The following is a 15808-nucleotide window of genomic DNA, read 5'->3' on the forward strand; positions in this document are numbered from 1 at the left end:
TAATTCCCACGTGGACACTTACCTTCGAGCACTTCTCCAACACTTCCTGCTTGAACTGCAGGAACTTCTCCTGGATGGCGGGCTGGTTGAGAGCGAAGGACAGGAAGTGTGTGAAGGGCTGCTTCTTACGGAAGCTGTCCAGGAGAACATCGACCCGTGTCCGGGCAGAGATGACACCGCTGCGATGCTGCCCTGTAATCACTAGAAGGGAACAAAGCAGGACCTGTCTGGTTTCTGCAAAGCTATGGTGAGACTACTGACACCCATGCCCATGCTAATTAAAGAGTAATTGAATGGATCATGATTTTAGACGATATTTATCCGTGCAATTTAAAATATTGAAGGACATTGTGAAGGTAAGAACATTTCACCCAGGAGACGCCAGGACGGAATTAGAAAAACCTGCACAACAGCACCTCTCTGCTGTTAGCCCCAGGCTCACTGAAGAAGCGACAGAAATTAAAACCCCCAAACATCCACAGAGAAATCTCGCCAGGCTCCCTGCTTGACTTGAAATACTTGACATGGCTGTGCTTTTCCCTGTAAAGACAGGATGATGCCATTGAAAGTGTCCCTCTGCTCTCAAGAAAGTCAGCTCTGAGTGCCTGAAAAACAATAACTAAGTCTATCACTTCAGCGGCTCTTCAGATTTCTAGAGCATTTTTTCAAGTTTTCATAAAGGCAGCCAAAGTGTAAAAGCAAATCTATCAAAGATCAAGATGGCCTATATAGTTTGTGTGTGCACTTCAAGGCACCAAACAGAGAACACTTGAGCTTGAAAAGCAAGAACTGCAAGGAGCAAAATTTTCTTGGCTTCCTATTATTACATGTTTTCAGCATCTCTCAACCTTTCTAATAGTCCTTCACTGTTCTCAGGAAGAAGTCAAGACCCACTTCTCGAGAAGTGCTGCCATGTTCCTGTGCAGTGTGACAGTCAGATCCCCCTGCCACTTACTCCTCACAGCTCTGCCACGAACGTAGCTGTACACCGTGCCGATTACCACCAGAGTGTGTATACAGGGCCCTCCAGACACCCACTCAGGCAGAAACCCACAGAGGCCAGCCCTTATGAGCAACGCTTCCTTTCTGTTTAAGTCACTGGAAGTGATGAGAAGGAACATACGGTGCAATAAAGCCTGCTCTCACTATCAGGATCAAGTGACAACACCAGAAAGGCAGCAGCGTCATCAAAACACTTCTCATATTAAAGCAGATGCTAAAGTTTATTTCATGCATAAATGTACAACATGGCAACTTTTTCTGGATGTACATTAGAGCTCCTCACTAATGGAAATGGTATTAATTTACAAAAAACAAACAACAAAACCAAAAAACCTCCCCAACACATTCAAGCCTAAAGTCCTCAAGGCAGTCGTATAAGGCCTAGAAGTGACTTCAGTGAGACCATCCATTGACTAAAAATAGATACTTCTTTTTTTCCCCCCAAAAAACCCCTTATACCGCTTTATAAGGATTTATAGACAGGGAAAATAAACTCAGAAGAAAAGTGAATTGATTTTTCAAAGGCCATAGAGTGAGTCAGTGCCATGTCAAAAGCAGGAATGCAAGGAAAAATGCCTCCTATGCTCCCTCCCTGCTCAAACTGCGTCTGCGCAAGCGCCGACAAGAGAACACTCATTCTGTGCATGTTAAAGCTCACCAATTTCTCCTTCCACTCCAGGCTTGGGAATGCTGATGGAGGTTCGAGTCTCTGTTTCTAGTCTCTTTTTGGTTTCCCCTTTCTTCCCAATGATGTACCTGGAGGCATGAAAGTGCAAGAGGGTCACTCACACAGTGTCGCTGGGCCACTCTCCATCAAGCCTGCCCAGCCAGCAGATTAACGATGCCACAGGCAGCTGGAACGCCCCAGACTCGGTATCTCCGTGCTAGAGGGATGCACACACTCAGCCTTGTGGGCAGGACCTGGTCCAGGCACAGAGGCTTCTCCTGGGACTCCGCCGTGACCAGCCTAGGAGCACAGGATTATGCTGAGCTGTGGCTCACAATCGGCTTAAGCTAAAACAAGTCAGTTGGGCCACGACAGCTCTGCCCAGCACACCCTGCCACAGCCTGTTTGTCAGCTGGGTTATCCCTTTGTCCCGTTACCCCAGCTGATGAAGAACTAAGGGCTCTCCGCCTGTTTTTTGATTCGGTGAAGGTAGCCATTTGCCGGCATCCAAATACACAACAGAACGTTTCTCCCTCTCTACATTTCAGTAAAACTATTCGACCAATAAAACTGTCAAAAATCACTAGATAAAGCTTCGAACGCTACATGCTTCCCAGTAAACACCAGATTGGAGTCAATAGTCAATTCCAGCCGCGTGTGCTTTCTCTCAAAGCTTTCACAAACTCCCCTGCCAGGCTGCTCGCCCCAGTTCTTCCTCCCCTTCTCCCACCCTCCCTGATGCTTTTATGTTCAAGGGAAGAGACGCTCAAAAACTCTCCTGCCAGCAAGAAAGCACCACCTGCTGCCTCTGTCACAGGGCAGGCTAGGAGTCAAGCATGGCACAACTGCACTAAAAAGGCATTGTCAATTTTCCCTTCCCAAACGTTAAAATCCACATCCACAAAACAGAATACATTTCCGAGATCTGGCGCTTACCCCGACCTCAAAAAACCCACTCTGCTCTCAACCGCTTCCCAGCAGCACCTCCAACCAGAAACACATAGGCTTACTTGTATAATGGGCTGGGAACCTCCACTCTGCACTGGAAGCCTTTCTCAGTCTCTTCCACCACAAAGGCATCACAGGGCTCGTCTGTGCAGTCACCACGGCCTAGCAGAAAAACAACAGACCTTGTACAACCTCTGTATAGTCTGGCAGTGCTCTATGTAGGACAAGAGTCTCACCACCGCCTTCTCCCAAGGTTAAATAAAGGAAGAAATGGAATCCCCTCTGTTGCGGCTAACTGCTTTTTATTTCACCTTACTATCAGCTCCCAAAAACATAATGACTGCTTCTAAATTCGCTGGGCTGGGAGGCATAGGAAAGTAGTAACTACTGCTTTCCTGTTTGTTTTTTTTTTTTTCCTGGCTGTAACTACAGCCCAGGTTTTCTCTCAGCTGGAAGCTGCGCACCTACCACTCAGCGGGAATGGTCTCTTCTCCTGGCAGGGTGGAAGCCACCAGCCCATTCAGAGACCCAAGCAGGAATTTAGAGTCGTCGAAGGATACCAATAAAGGTGAGGACAGTTTTGGTTCAAAGGTTCAGGCACAGTGTTTTGGAAAACAGAAAAATCCTCACACCCTCATCACGGAGGAACAGAAGCACCTTTCATCCATGGGCCATTCAGTCGTGCCTGTTAGGACCAAACGTGACTCCCAGAAAGAGGCCGTGGTTTCTACCTCCTCTCCAACACATACAGTGATGAATCTGGGTGGCAAACAGCTTGTCAAAGCTTTGTTCAATCCACTGAAAGGCAGAGTGGAGGGAGAAACAGGACACAACGGCCACAAACCCTTTCCATTTGACAAACAGCAGCTGAGTTTTTCTGCGACCACAACAACTCACACAGAACTACAACAAACATATAGGCAGAAAGGTAAAGTACAGCACATTGGAACAGGAAGAATTTTGCCCCCAAAACAGGTAAAACCTTCCAAAAGCCACATTACAAGAGGTCTCTTCTTCAAGGGGCAAACACTGCAAGGACAGAGGATCTTTGGCAAGCAGCTTCCACTCCTGTCACATCTGCAAAGCAGCACACTATTGAAAAGAAAGGCACTTCAGGAACCTGGGGAAAATAGAGCTGATTTGTTTTCCGCTTTTACTGGAGACCTTTCATGGCCAGCAAGCAGACTGACTGACAGCAGCAGTGTCACCCACACCCACATCAGGTAACTGGGATTACGTCCACTCTTCGGTCAGCAGGATCATCAGGGACCAACACAAAGCATTTTTCTCCCTCTTGAACACCTCACTCCACCACACAGGCAGGCCCTCGTGCACATGAAGACACTGGAGACAACACCCAGAGCTCCCTGCATCCCCAGTGTCAATGCTTTCACCTGTAGCACGTCCTGACAGCGCTGCAGTCGCCCCTTGCGCAGCACTCTACCTGCACAGAAGTCCTCCTCCTCCTCCTCGTGCTGGTAGGCCTGCTCTTGAATGAGATTCTTCCTGTATACTCGCCCCCCAATCCTTATCAGGGTGGGCCGCAGAACGTCCATCCTGCTCCTCCTCCTAATGCAAAAACAAAGGCAGCTTTGCTAACTTATGCCAAGGAAAGGTACCTTTCAATGTTTCCTCACGGACAATTCATACGAGGCATCGGGGGAGCCCCCAGGGGCTCAGCAGTAAAGAGCGAGGTCTGTATCTCCAGTAGAGCAGTAACTCCTTCTATCCATACGTACAAGAGGCTTCAGAAAGGCAACACCTCAAACCTTACATCACTCATTCGAAGACCAATTTCATGAGAGCTTACAAGTATACTGTTTGTCAGATCGTAAAGCACAATCAAGTGAAAACGGGAAACCTACACCATGTAAGGTATGTAACGAAGCATCAGGATCTTCACCCCTGCAAGGTGGTTGGCAACTGATCATGGCTGCCCCTAAAACTCACAGGTTTTAGATAAGACTCACTGCGGCCTCGGTCACTGTGCCGTTTCAGGATTCTGAACGGTTTCACCTCATTATTTTCCATAGCTGGAGACCAAAGAGACCCTCGCCAATTGCAAGGAATCCCCTGCAAAACTGAGCTCTCTCAAAACACCTGCCATCCTCTGCTGGTTTCTCAGAGGCCTAAGGAGCTTCCCAAAAGCAAACCCAGTTGCCTGGATCTGCTCTGGAGGCGGCTGCAGAAGGGAAATGAAGTGCTCCAAGGGGTCGGTGTAAGTGGTTGCACCTCCTGCCCTCCACCTCAGAGCGCTGTGGTAAGTCTTATAGAGTCTTACACTACCCTGCATTGTTCCAAACAGCATTAGAAACACAGGGCACCGAGCTAAACTTCTCACGGCGGAGAACATTTAACAGTGTAAAAGCAAGAGAGCGATCCAAACAACTGGCAGTCATCTGTCAGAGACCACATCTTCAGCACTTCAATTTCTGTGTTTGCTGAAATTGTTAGTGTTGGGTATCTCAGCTCGTCTTGTTTTTAAAACAGAAATTTCTGTTACGTAGGAAAACAATGTCTCCACCAAAAATCTCGCCCTCATCAGAAGGCTCACCTGTCCTCTACAACAGAACCTGACAAGGAAGAATGAAGAGCCTGCCTTTGAAGACAAATTTATCCTAAAGGGGATTTACTGTATGTCGTGACATCAGGTTCAGAAGTTTAGTGCTTTTCCTCCCAATTAATGCCCCACCTTCTGAAACGACTTACAGCCCCCCGGACAGTCATCTAGACAGAGAGCCATTCCTGTAGCTCACGCACGTGAGCCACGTGCAGAGGAAGGCAGAATCACAGAATGGTAGGGGCTGGAAGGGACCTCTGGGGATTATCTAGTCCAACCCTCCCACCGAAGCAGGGTCACCTACAGCAGGCTGCACAGGACCGCGTCCAGGCGGGTCTTGAATATCTCCAGAGAAGGAGACTCCACCACCTCCCTGGGCAGCCTGTTCCAGTGCTCCGTCACCCTCAGAGGGAAGAAGTTCTTCCTCATGTTCAAACGGAACTTCCTCTGCTTCAGTTTGTGCCCGTTGCCCCTTGTCCTCTCGCTGGGCACCGCTGAGCAGAGTCTGGCCCCATGCTCCTGACACCCGCCCTTCAGATATCCGTGGCCATTTATCAGGCCCCCCCTCAGCCTTCTCCAGGCTGAACAAGCCCGGCTCCCTCCGCCCTTCCTCGCAGCAGAGATGCTCCAGACCCCTCACTACCTCCGCGGCCCTGACCGCGCAGAGCGGCCGCCCCCGCCCTCACCCCGCGTGACCCCCGCCCCGCCCCGGCCGCTGCCCACGGCTACCGGCCCCGCCGGAAGTGGGAAGGGGCCGCGCGCGGCGCGCGCCCGCCTGCCCGCCCCAGCATGCACCACGAGCGCGATCACGCGCGCCGCCTGCGCCAAGCCGGCCGGGCGCCCAGGTGAGGTTCGGAGGGACCGGCGCGGCCCCGGAGCGGGAGCGGGGCGGCCCGGGAAGAGGCGGGCGCTCGGCTGAACGGGAGCGGGGGAAGAGGCTGGCGCCGGGGGCCCCACTCACCGGGAAGCAGCTCGCGGCGGAAGCCGGGGAGGGGCCACGGGGCGAGGGGGCGGGGCGGGGCCTGGGCTGGCGGTGCGCGTGCGCGGGGCGGGGCGTGCGACGCAGGCGCCGTGGCGCAGCCGAGGCTGCTGCCCCCGCTCGGCGGAGTGAGCGCGCGCGCCCCCGCGCACCTGCTCCCCCCCAAGATGGCCGGCGCCTGGGGCGTGAGGCGGTGCGGGCCCCGTCCGGCCTAGCCCTCCCGCCCCGCTGTGTGTGCCTCAGCCTGTTTGAAATAAAAACCCAGCAGCTGCACCTAGGAGCCCGCCAGCTCTGCGAGCCCCGGTCGGCATCAGGTCAGCGCAAACCGTTGTCCTGCTTCCCTCGGGAGCAGGGAGCTGGGCCTGCCCGGGTTTGCGGAGGAAGGTGTTGCTGGATGTATCGCAGCCGTATTAAGGGTTTCTTTTATCCGAGCATTTTCCTTCACAGCCCGTAAGCCCTTAGCCTGCTGCAAGCTGCTGCGCTGTTTGCTGTTACACACAGTAAATGAAACGACCTTGAGCTTAACTATGAATGAACACACAATTCCTAGTTGTGTCAGCCTTTCAAAAACCCATTTTCTCCACTAAACCCGTGAGAGCTTTCCAAAGGCACTGTCTGCATAGCCGAAAGAGTCTGCAGAGGTGCATTAAATAGGTAGGATAATAGAAATATATTAAATGGGCAGAATAATTGGGAAATGCTTATACGTGGCTTGGAGGAGTACCAAGTGCTGTTGCTTCTAAGTGCCAAGTGACAGCTTTCTTACTATCAGAGAGGTACGTGACGATTTTTAAGTACTCCATCATGACAAGCGTACAGCAAATGCCTTTTAAAAACAAGGCTGAGAAAAGGGTGTGCAAGAGGCAACCGGGCTTGGGCTGAACGGGCAGGCGGATGCTCAGCTGCTGCCAGTTCAGGCCAAACACAGTGTTTGAAAAGCAAAAGCACATCTGGAGTGATGCAGAGCACAGTTGCTGCAAATCAGGCACAGCGTGGCTTCGTGCAGGATGCTGCGCTGGAACTGGCAGTCCTGCATGCTTCCAGCTTTTATGAGGCAGCAGGACTTTTTCCGTGTTTGTGCTCCTGGAAACAAGGCAAAAAGAGAAAAGGAAAAAAAAAAAAGAAGTCTTTTTATGACCCTGGGGAGTGGGAAAAGTGCCAGGCAGCTGAAGGCCAGTGAATTCAGGCCAGTGACCTCTGCCAAGTTATTTTTGTGCACGCTCCAATCATCCCACTGAATTCCCAGGCCCCCTTATCCGAGAGGTCAAAGGGTGGGTTGCCTTCAGTTTCTGGGTACCACCGCCCGGTGCGACAGCTAGCGGCACCCGTCCCCGCAGTGGGCACGGGCAGCGGCCTCTCCCACGCGTGCAGGGCAGCCCCGAATCACCAGTGCTTTGGGGCTGAGGATCACGGAGTGGGGGCAGCAGCCCATAGCTGTGCTCACCGCCCTCATCTGCCGTCAGATACGTGCGCGGTCGCTGGCTTCGTGCCCTGGGAAACTCCGAGACGCCCTTCCTAACTACGCTTTGCTCCCTTTTTGTTCTTTCAGGCTGGGACGGGGTGAAATGGCAGCCTCTTCCTCATCCTCTTCAGCCGGCGGAGTCAGCGGCAGCTCTGTAACGGGATCAGGGTTCAGCGTCTCGGACCTGACGCCGCCCCGAAAAGCCCTCTTCACTTACCCCAAAGGAGCCGGGGAGATGCTGGAAGGTGATTGCCCCTGCCCTTCTCCTTCCCCGCTCCTCCTGGTGCACAGGCAGCCCTGCAAGGGAGTTTCCGAGCTTGGCACCCCGCCGCCTTTTTGGTCTTTAGCTGGCAAAAGCTGGAGGGAGGAAGGAAGCACCGGGCTCAGCTAGGTCCCGAGCAGCCTCGGCTCTCCCACAAGTTGTTCATGAGGAAGTGATTTTTCTGGCAGTCACCTGCTTTTTAGCTCCATGACAACACTTCAGATGAGGAAGCGATCTACCTGAAAGGGAACATGACAGTGTTAATTGCTCATTGTTAGCTAAACCTTTGATGTCAGGCAGGAACTACTGTAAAGATAGCTGAGGCAGGAGTATTTTTCTTGGCAAAACACGTTCTGGGGTTGGATTTGACTGGGCTGTTACAGGAGGCAGCTTGTATCCTTGCTGGCCAGGAAACGTAGGGCTTGCTTTTGCCCTCGACCCACGTTAAAACCTCACTGCAGAGGTCTGCGAGAGGATAAATCAGGACTAGACCTCTCTTTTAATCCTTCGAGGCTGCGCGTGTTCCCCTTCTGGGCTCAGTTTTGTCAGGGCATTTCTCCAGGGCCGCCTGGAGAGGGTTGGGGCTCTGATCCAGTGTGGCATCTTGCGTTTGGGTGCCCGAGCCCTGCCATCCGCTTCGTCGGCGCTGCCTGAAGGAGGACCCGGGCACGTCGCAGCTGCACGTCCCTGCCCCTGCTCTGGGTGAGGGAGGAAGGGCAGGTCCTCCAGATGACAGGGTTAAGCCAAGGTCGGTTGGTCGGTCTGTCTGCCTGTCTGCCCCTCTTGAACTTGCCGTGTCACCGTGCCACACATGTGACTGCGTAAGCCTGAAGTTCACTGGGGTGGCCCTGCAGCTCAGAAGTGACTGCACTCCGGTAGAGACGAACACGGCAGTGCAGGGCAGCTGGGAACTGATCGCTACGTCATTTAAGGAGTGTTTTTATTATGCATTAGAGCCCATATGCCAGTCTATTGAAGTAATTACGACTAAAGGCTTGCTCATAGAACTTAACGAGCCCTCAAAACAAATTAAAATAATGAAGCACTTCATGTTACCAAATAGACAGACAGCTGTTCCTCCCAACAGCCACTCGGGCAGGATGGCTGGGCTGGGGAGTCGGAGGAGAGGGAAGGGTATGTTTGGAAATAGCACAGGGTAGCATGAACACAGCATTTCGGCAGCTTGCGAGAGGATGCTCTGAGCATGGCAAAACTCTGATTCTTCCCTCTTACCTGGGGTTCAGCTCTGGATTAGATTTTCCAGGGCCAGGGGCCTGTTACTACCCTTAGTCTTTGAAATTGCGTCTCTTCCTCGTTCTTACGGCGTGGAGCTTTTACTTCATTTTGCTTTGGGCTGACCTGTTTACCAGTAACACAGCAGTGCATCTGCTCTGGGTGGCAGCAACAACTAAACTGTCCCTGTCGCAGAAAGCTTTAAGTTAGCTTTTTAATTTCTGAGGTAAAAGGTGATACACCCATTCTTCCATCAGGCAGGTGCTGGTGGGGTAGCTGCGTACCAGTTTCCCCTTCAAAAGTCCCCACCAGCTGACTGATTTTTATTGTTACTTTAACTATCTGTCTCGCTTGGTTTTAAATAAACCCATAGGTTTTGGGGGCTTTTTTACAAGGAAGTAAACTGTGTCAGTACTTGGCACACGATTAGCTCTGTATTCTAGACTGATTTATTTCTGAGACGCTTATGTGATCAGTTACTGACTTAGATGGCAAGATGCACATTATTGGAAATCCTTTATGCAGGGTTATGGTCTAAGCTGGTGAGAAATCATAAAGCATTATAAGCACACAAGTGCCTGAGCCCTGGCGGAATCGGAGACTGCTGTAATATCAGCTGGCTTCTCCTTAGCTTACCTTCTAGTTAAATGGACTAAAATTGCTGGACAGAGGGGTTGTGACAGCATATCAGCCGGGATGGCTCCCAGGTAGCACAGCCGTTCGCATGCCCCAGCGGCCCCGGGAGCCAGCCGAAGGGTTTGAGCACGGGGCCGTACAGGCAAGGAACCAGAGTGCTGCACGCTCGGCGCAGGGGAAAGTGTTGGAACAGGAAAATGGGGAAACCCACAGCTCAAACATAAAAATGGGAGGTCAGCGGCACTCGGTTAAGGCTGCCCAGTCTTAGAACTCTCCGATTTTCTGTTTACAGATGGCTCCGAAAGATTCCTCTGTGAGTCTGTCTTCAGCTATCAGGTTGCATCTACATTAAAGCAAGTGAAACATGGTAAGCACCGAAGCGCTGTCTATTTTAACTGCATGTCGATCGGGGAAGATGGCAGGGGAGCACACAGAGAAGGCTGACATGTTCTCGGGTGCCAACCACAAAAAAGCAGAATAGCCTTTTAAGTTGGTGAATGAATGCTAAGTCAGACCATCATTGAGTCCTGTTGCAAGCGCTATGCAAAACGACGGGAACCACACAGCCCGGGTGGGAACAGGCTGTGCCTTTCGAAGCTTGTTTTTCCATCGCTGTGTGCTGCGCTGCCTGCACGAGAGGTGAGGCCAGAAGAGGAGGTTATGGGCAGGAAACGCCCACGCTCTGATCTTGGCCCAGTGCTGACTGTCTCTTCGGCCTCGGGCAAAGAGACACTCAATTCCACCTTTGTTTCTCTGCCGAGCCCTTGAGCCCTCGTGACACCGGCAGGGTCAAGCAAGGTTTCCAAAGGTGCTCGGGAGACAGACGCGGAGGTGCCTGGCATGGCGTGATGGGGCTGACTCTGCTCCCTGCCTCCCAGAAAAAGAGCCTTACATCTTGTTTCAACTTCTGCTTCCCTCTGGGGCCTTCGCCCACCGCCCAGGTGCCTGTAACTGAATGACGGGCTTGACTGCACGGCAGCTTGCGTTCTCAAGAGGTTGGGCAGAGCTCGGCACCAGACCGCGTCTGCTGCTTGAGGGTCACATCCTTTCTGGTCCCCGCCTCTTGTCAGCTAGAACGGGTACTTCCACGTGTTGTCTCAGACCGAAGCGGCTTCCTGTCCTCCGCCGGCGAGGGTTGCCAGGAGGAGGTCTCGGGGCGTGCAGCAGCTTGCAAGGCCGTCATCCTGTATTGCTGAACCGAAAAGCAAAGCGCAGCTTCAGAGCCATTGTCTCCACGGCTCCGGCACCACTGCGGCTGTAGCTACTGGGGGCTGCTGCCCGGACTGGCACCCTGATAAGCACCAGCCTTTGAAACTAGTTGGCGGAGCACCGGTCGCCTCCCTGTAAGAAAGGGGAAAGGCTTAAAAAGATGGAGGTCATCGTTTTCTGGCTTGCTTGTCCAACAGTTCCCAAAAGCACTCGGCTGCAGGAGGTGGAGTGAGAATGGGCCCTCTTAAGAGCACCCACTGCTGCAGTCAGCATAAATCATGCACATTTTATGTTATGCCTCCTGGTAGTACGTCGGCTCGTACTGCGCCATTTTTCCAAGAGGCCGCTGCGCTGTTAAACTTGTAGCAGAGCCAAAAGAAGGGCTGTTCTCATCTCCGTACCGCTGCAGCCAATTTACTTGAAAACTGAGCCTGCCTGCCCAACTCACGACCGGTTTTAAATAAGGCTGAGAGGAACAAGTTGTGCTGGGGATCCCGAGGGAGGCAGCCCGTCTCTGTGCGGGGGGGACCTTCGTGTCATGTTGCAGAGCCTTTCTGCCACAGCCAGCCAGGTCCTCCTCAAAGGACTTTCATTAAAACCAGGAGCTCCTCACGCTGCACCCGGCTCTACCGTGGGCTGACCAAGCGCTCTCTGAACTTCTCTGTTCTTTTGCACTATAAATATTTATGCTAAAGAAATGAGCTTCATCCTGTTTTCAGCCCAGTACACTAATCGGCTTCGTGTTGCCTTGTTAGGACTTGAATTGACACGGCACGGGCAGGGGTGGGTAAATACGTGTTCAGCGCCGGGCGAGGCAGAGAAGCCTGTCCCTGCTTTCCGCTGTGGTCTAGCAAGGCCTCGCCGTTTGCACGGGGCGTCGTGTAGACGGGGTTTGTATTAAAATCGGCTCGGTGGGTTTTATTCTACTCTGTTCCCCACTGACAGCTTGGAATTTGCATCTGATTGAAAGGTTTAATTGCGATGTCACTGCAAACCACAGTTACCTTTGAACTTCTCGCAGATCAACAAGTCGCGCGGATGGAGAAACTAGCCGGTCTGGTGGAGGAGCTGGAGGCAGACGAGTGGAGGTACAAGCCAATAGAGCAGCTCCTGGGATTCACTTCCTCCTCGGGCTGAGCGTGGCTGGATCGCTGCTGTCAGGGAGCAGAAGAAAAACATTCTCTGGCCTGGCTTCAGAACACGCCCCCATTTATCAGGATGCCGACAGCTGCATCGGCAGGATGGGCCGCTTTTCTTTTTTCTTTTTTTTTAAAGTTGACAGTGGGGATCCCCCGTAAAGCTGCCAGTAAATGGAAATGACAGGATTCTTTAAGTCATCTGCAGCGTTGCAGGCTGGCAGGGCTCAGTTTCTGTAACTTAGAAGGTAGGATCAGTTTTATAGAACTCGGAGAATCGCCTCGTTGTTTGCAGAGGAGGGAAGACTTACCGTGTGGTGGCGGGGAAAGCACCCCGCTCACTCGGTCTGGCCGTGCCCCGGCACGCGGGCGAAGGGCCGGGTAATCCGCGGGCTGGGAGGGCCGCGTCTTTGCTGCTGGAGCCGGGCTTCTGTAGGGCAGAGGTACAACGCCCTGCCAGAAGCGCTCCGCGGCCCCAGCTGCTTTCTGGGGGATGAACAGGAGAACTGTCCGGGGTCGGCTGAGAGGGGGCAGGCGGCGATGCCTTCTCCAGAGGTACCTGGGGTGTCGCCGAAGCTGCCTTCTCTCCATTGCTGTTTCTCTTGTGCCCGCACAGCAGGTGCTGGTAGGACACTTCTCTCTAGTGCAGAAGCTGTATCCTTAATACCCTGAAACTCTTTTTTCCTCTTTATTATGTATTAGATTGCTCTGTGATAATAAAATAATTATGTATTTGAAACTGCTTCTCTCTTCAAAGCTTGGTGCCGGGGGGGGTCTGATGAAAGAAGCAAGCAGCAGTCCGGTGGGTAACAGGAGGTTTACTGAAGCTCAGAGGCAGCTCGGCTGTTACGATGGCCAACTTCAGTTCAATTTAAAAAAGCCCTCTGAGAGGAACCAAACCACACTTGCTTTACGCTCGAAAGTGGATTGATTTAAAACAAGTTTTGATCCTGGCTTAACTCTGCCAGCAGAAAACCCTTATTTAAATCCATCCATTTTAATCATCTTGTTTTTCGTTCGTACTTCACTTGTGTTCTTGAGGGGAACTGGATTTCCATTTTCTGGCATAACCATTCCAACATGTGAATTTTCCATTGATTAGAGCCCTGACGCCACGTTCCCCCTGGCCAGCCGGGGAACAGGCTTAGCACTGTATTTAAGCAATTGTACTACTTACTGCTCCAGATGCCCCATTCTTCCATTTTCAGCATCTTAATTATGAGATGATTTTATTTTTACTCGCTGTTTTAGTCCAGCCGCATCTGGATTGGAAGAGGTCCATTTAAATCCACCCCCATCTTAGTTATACCACCAGCAATTTGTGTTTGCTGACACAAAGAGGGGAAAGTATGGGGGCACGTTCCGTGTTTGTTGCTGTTTGTAAACCAGTTCTGGCATCAGGGTCAGCTTTCCATGACCCGAGCCGCATGCCGCCCAGAAGCCAGCCCCGATCTGCAGATGAAGCCCCAGTTCCAGCCCTGCACCTGTGGAAATTCACGGTTCGGTTCCCGGGGCTGTGTACGGGTGCTCTCGCGTGAGGCCGCAGCTCAGCTGGGACGGGTCCCACGCGCCTGCCCAGTGTCGCCCGACGCGGGATGGTGTTTGGCGTTAAAAATCCATCCCAGGTGGGGCTATCTGGAAAAGAAGGGAGCGTTTCAGTCGTCAGCTTGTTTGTTTGTTTTATATCCTCTATTTTTAATCCCGCTTACCGCAGCCACCTCAATGTACTCAGAACGCCCCCGCAGCAGGCCCCTCGCCCCCGCTTGCCGACCGTGCGTGCCGCACCCCGCGTCACAGGCGCGGACAGGGCCCTACTTACCACTGCGCACCGTGGGGCTTCGGGGATGCCCCTGCATCGCCCGCACCTCCGCGACAACCTGCTCTGACAGGCCGAAACGCGGCAGCGGGGCTGAGGTTTCCCCGCGCAGCCCCCCATCCCGTCCTGTTTTCCAGCTGATTCCCGGTGCGGCGCTGGGCTCGGTGCCGTACGCGGCCCGTTTGTGCGCACGCAGCACCGAAATAGCCCCCATGTGCGAGGGCCACTGGAAGGAAGCGGAAAGTTCACCCCGTGCAGCTCCACAAATGCGAAAACATGTTGGCAGCTGCCCACTCGGTCAACACCCTGCGTGAGGCAGCAAACCCCGGGGGGTCGCGGCACGGAAGCCCCCCGCAGCCCACAGCCGGTCCCAGCTGGGAGCCAGCATGGAGCCGGGGGCTGCCCCGGGGGGCAGGAATTTAGCCTCCCCCATACGCGGGGCAGGGCTGGCAGCCGACGTGCGCCCAGGCACTCGCTGAGCCCCGTGCATCCCCTCCCCCGCCCCGCAGAACCGCTGAGCTCAGCAGATCCCAGACCCTCGGCCCCCGCTTAACCCTTCCCCAACCCGGCCGGGCGGGGAGCCCAGCCGACCGGGGGCTCACCTGGCAGCCCGAGGCCCCTCTGCTCTCCCCGGGAAGGACGGCCGCACCGCAGCCGCCTGCTCCCACGCCCACCAGGCGACGTTACGGCGAGAGAAAGAAAAATATTTACGCTCGGCTTCAGAACTCACGCTTATTTTTAGCGAGGCGCCTTCCCTCTAGTCCTTTACCTCCTTTTTGTTTGCTTGCCGGTTTCCCCCCGTTCTGACCCCAAAGCCAGCAGTTCCCCATCTACGTTCAGCCTCGCCCAGCGAACGTTCCCTCTGAGGACTTGGAGGTCGTGGGGAGACAAACCCCCGGAGCTGCCGTTTGCCAAAAGCAGGACCCCAGGCGCCATCCCACCGTTGCCAAGCGCGGCATGGCGCGGCGAGTGCGGGGTGTCGGGGCGTGTTTCCAGCAGCGGCGATCGGGTTTTGTTCGGGTGTCGTCCCGCAAAGCACAGCGGTGGCCCTGTGCGCCGCGGCCGCAAGCCCGGGCTCGTCGCTAGCTCCCCGCACACCCCCGCGCCCCGCGACGCTCCCGGCTCGGGCCTTCCACTCCCAGAACGGCGGCGGATTCAGGCCCCGCTTCTGCTGTAACCCCTGAACGCCACTTCCCCGCCGCCGCAGCTGCTGGTGGGGCGCCCGGGCCCCGCGCGCCCGCAGCTCCCGGCGGAAGGATTCGTCCCGGACCCCGCCGGCGCGGAGGCTGCCGGCGGCGGGCGCGACGCCGGCGTGGGGCCCTGTGCCTGAGCGGGGTCAGCCCGCCCCGCCCGGCCGCGCCCCGCTCCCGCCGCCCTTGGCCCCCTCCGGTTTTCATCGCCTTTCCCTCCGGCAGCCGCCACCGTCTCCGGCAGCCCGGCCTGCGGGTCCGGCTTGCGGCCTCGCACACGGCGGGCCCGCGCCCTGCCGGCGGCGGGCGCGCCAGGAACAGCGGGCACCGGGACCCCGCGGCCCCGCCACCCCGGTCGGGGCGGGGAGGGGCCGGGGAACGCCGTGCCCGAGGCCCGGCAGCCGGGCCCGCGGCGCGGTGGGCCCGGGGGTGCCCGCGGGGGGCAGGGGTGCGGCCGGGCCCCGAGGGGCTGCACCGGCCCTGCGCGGGCGGCGGGCGCCGGGCGCAGGGCCCGGCCCGACCCCCCTGACGCAACCCCCGGCGCCGTTTGCAGCGCCCGGGCGGGCGGAGCCTCCCGCTGTCACCGGGCAGGAGAGACGCGGCGGACGTGCCCCGCGCTCCTATTGGCGGGCACGGGATGCGGGGGCGGGGCCTCCCGCGCCGCCCCTATATAGCGCGGCCGGCGGGCGGCCGGGCAGCGGAGCGCGG

General features: G+C 55.0%; 2 protein-coding genes across 4 annotated transcripts in view; one reads left to right on the top strand and one right to left on the bottom strand.

Moving 5' to 3' along the window:
- ASCC1 (activating signal cointegrator 1 complex subunit 1) overlaps positions 1-6192 on the bottom strand; it is a 39685-nt gene extending 33493 nt beyond the window's left edge. Inside the window, exons 1-5 of one of the 2 annotated variants that reach the window (XM_075423178.1) lie at positions 6139-6192; positions 4062-4186; positions 2680-2779; positions 1661-1758; positions 23-201 (exon numbers count right to left, since the gene is read on the bottom strand). In XM_075423178.1, the coding sequence (XP_075279293.1) occupies positions 23-201; positions 1661-1758; positions 2680-2779; positions 4062-4173 (489 nt within the window). In that variant the 5' untranslated portion in view covers positions 4174-4186; positions 6139-6192. Of the gene's footprint in view, positions 1-22; positions 202-1660; positions 1759-2679; positions 2780-4061; positions 4187-5481; positions 5796-6138 lie in introns of those variants that run through there. The other variant, XM_075423177.1, reaches the window with a different exon arrangement.
- Positions 5937-12833, top strand: ANAPC16 (anaphase promoting complex subunit 16). Of its 2 annotated transcripts, none has more exons than XM_075423180.1 (4): positions 5937-6022; positions 7706-7863; positions 10042-10116; positions 11980-12833. In XM_075423180.1, exons 1-4 carry the CDS (start codon positions 5967-5969, stop codon positions 12093-12095), a joined length of 405 nt encoding a protein of 134 aa, XP_075279295.1. In that variant the 5' UTR covers positions 5937-5966; the 3' UTR covers positions 12096-12833. The 2 variants fall into 2 exon arrangements, with proteins under 2 accessions (XP_075279295.1, XP_075279297.1); XM_075423182.1 differs by lacking the exon at positions 5937-6022 and adding an exon at positions 6326-6470.
- Positions 12834-15808: the final 2975 nt, after the last annotated feature.

The sequence above is a fragment of the Opisthocomus hoazin genome, chromosome 6, assembly GCF_030867145.1.
Source record: "Opisthocomus hoazin isolate bOpiHoa1 chromosome 6, bOpiHoa1.hap1, whole genome shotgun sequence".
Taxonomy (NCBI): domain Eukaryota; kingdom Metazoa; phylum Chordata; class Aves; order Opisthocomiformes; family Opisthocomidae; genus Opisthocomus; species Opisthocomus hoazin.

Coding starts and splice junctions, on each gene's coding strand:
- ANAPC16 (XM_075423180.1), top strand. CDS start 5,967: ATGCACCACGAGCGCGATCACGCGCGCCGCCTGCGCCAAGCCGGCCGG. Junction 6,023..7,705: donor CAAGCCGGCCGGGCGCCCAG/GTGAGGTTCGGA, acceptor TTGTTCTTTCAG/GCTGGGACGGGGTGAAATGG. Junction 10,117..11,979: donor ATTAAAGCAAGTGAAACATG/GTAAGCACCGAA, acceptor AACTTCTCGCAG/ATCAACAAGTCGCGCGGATG.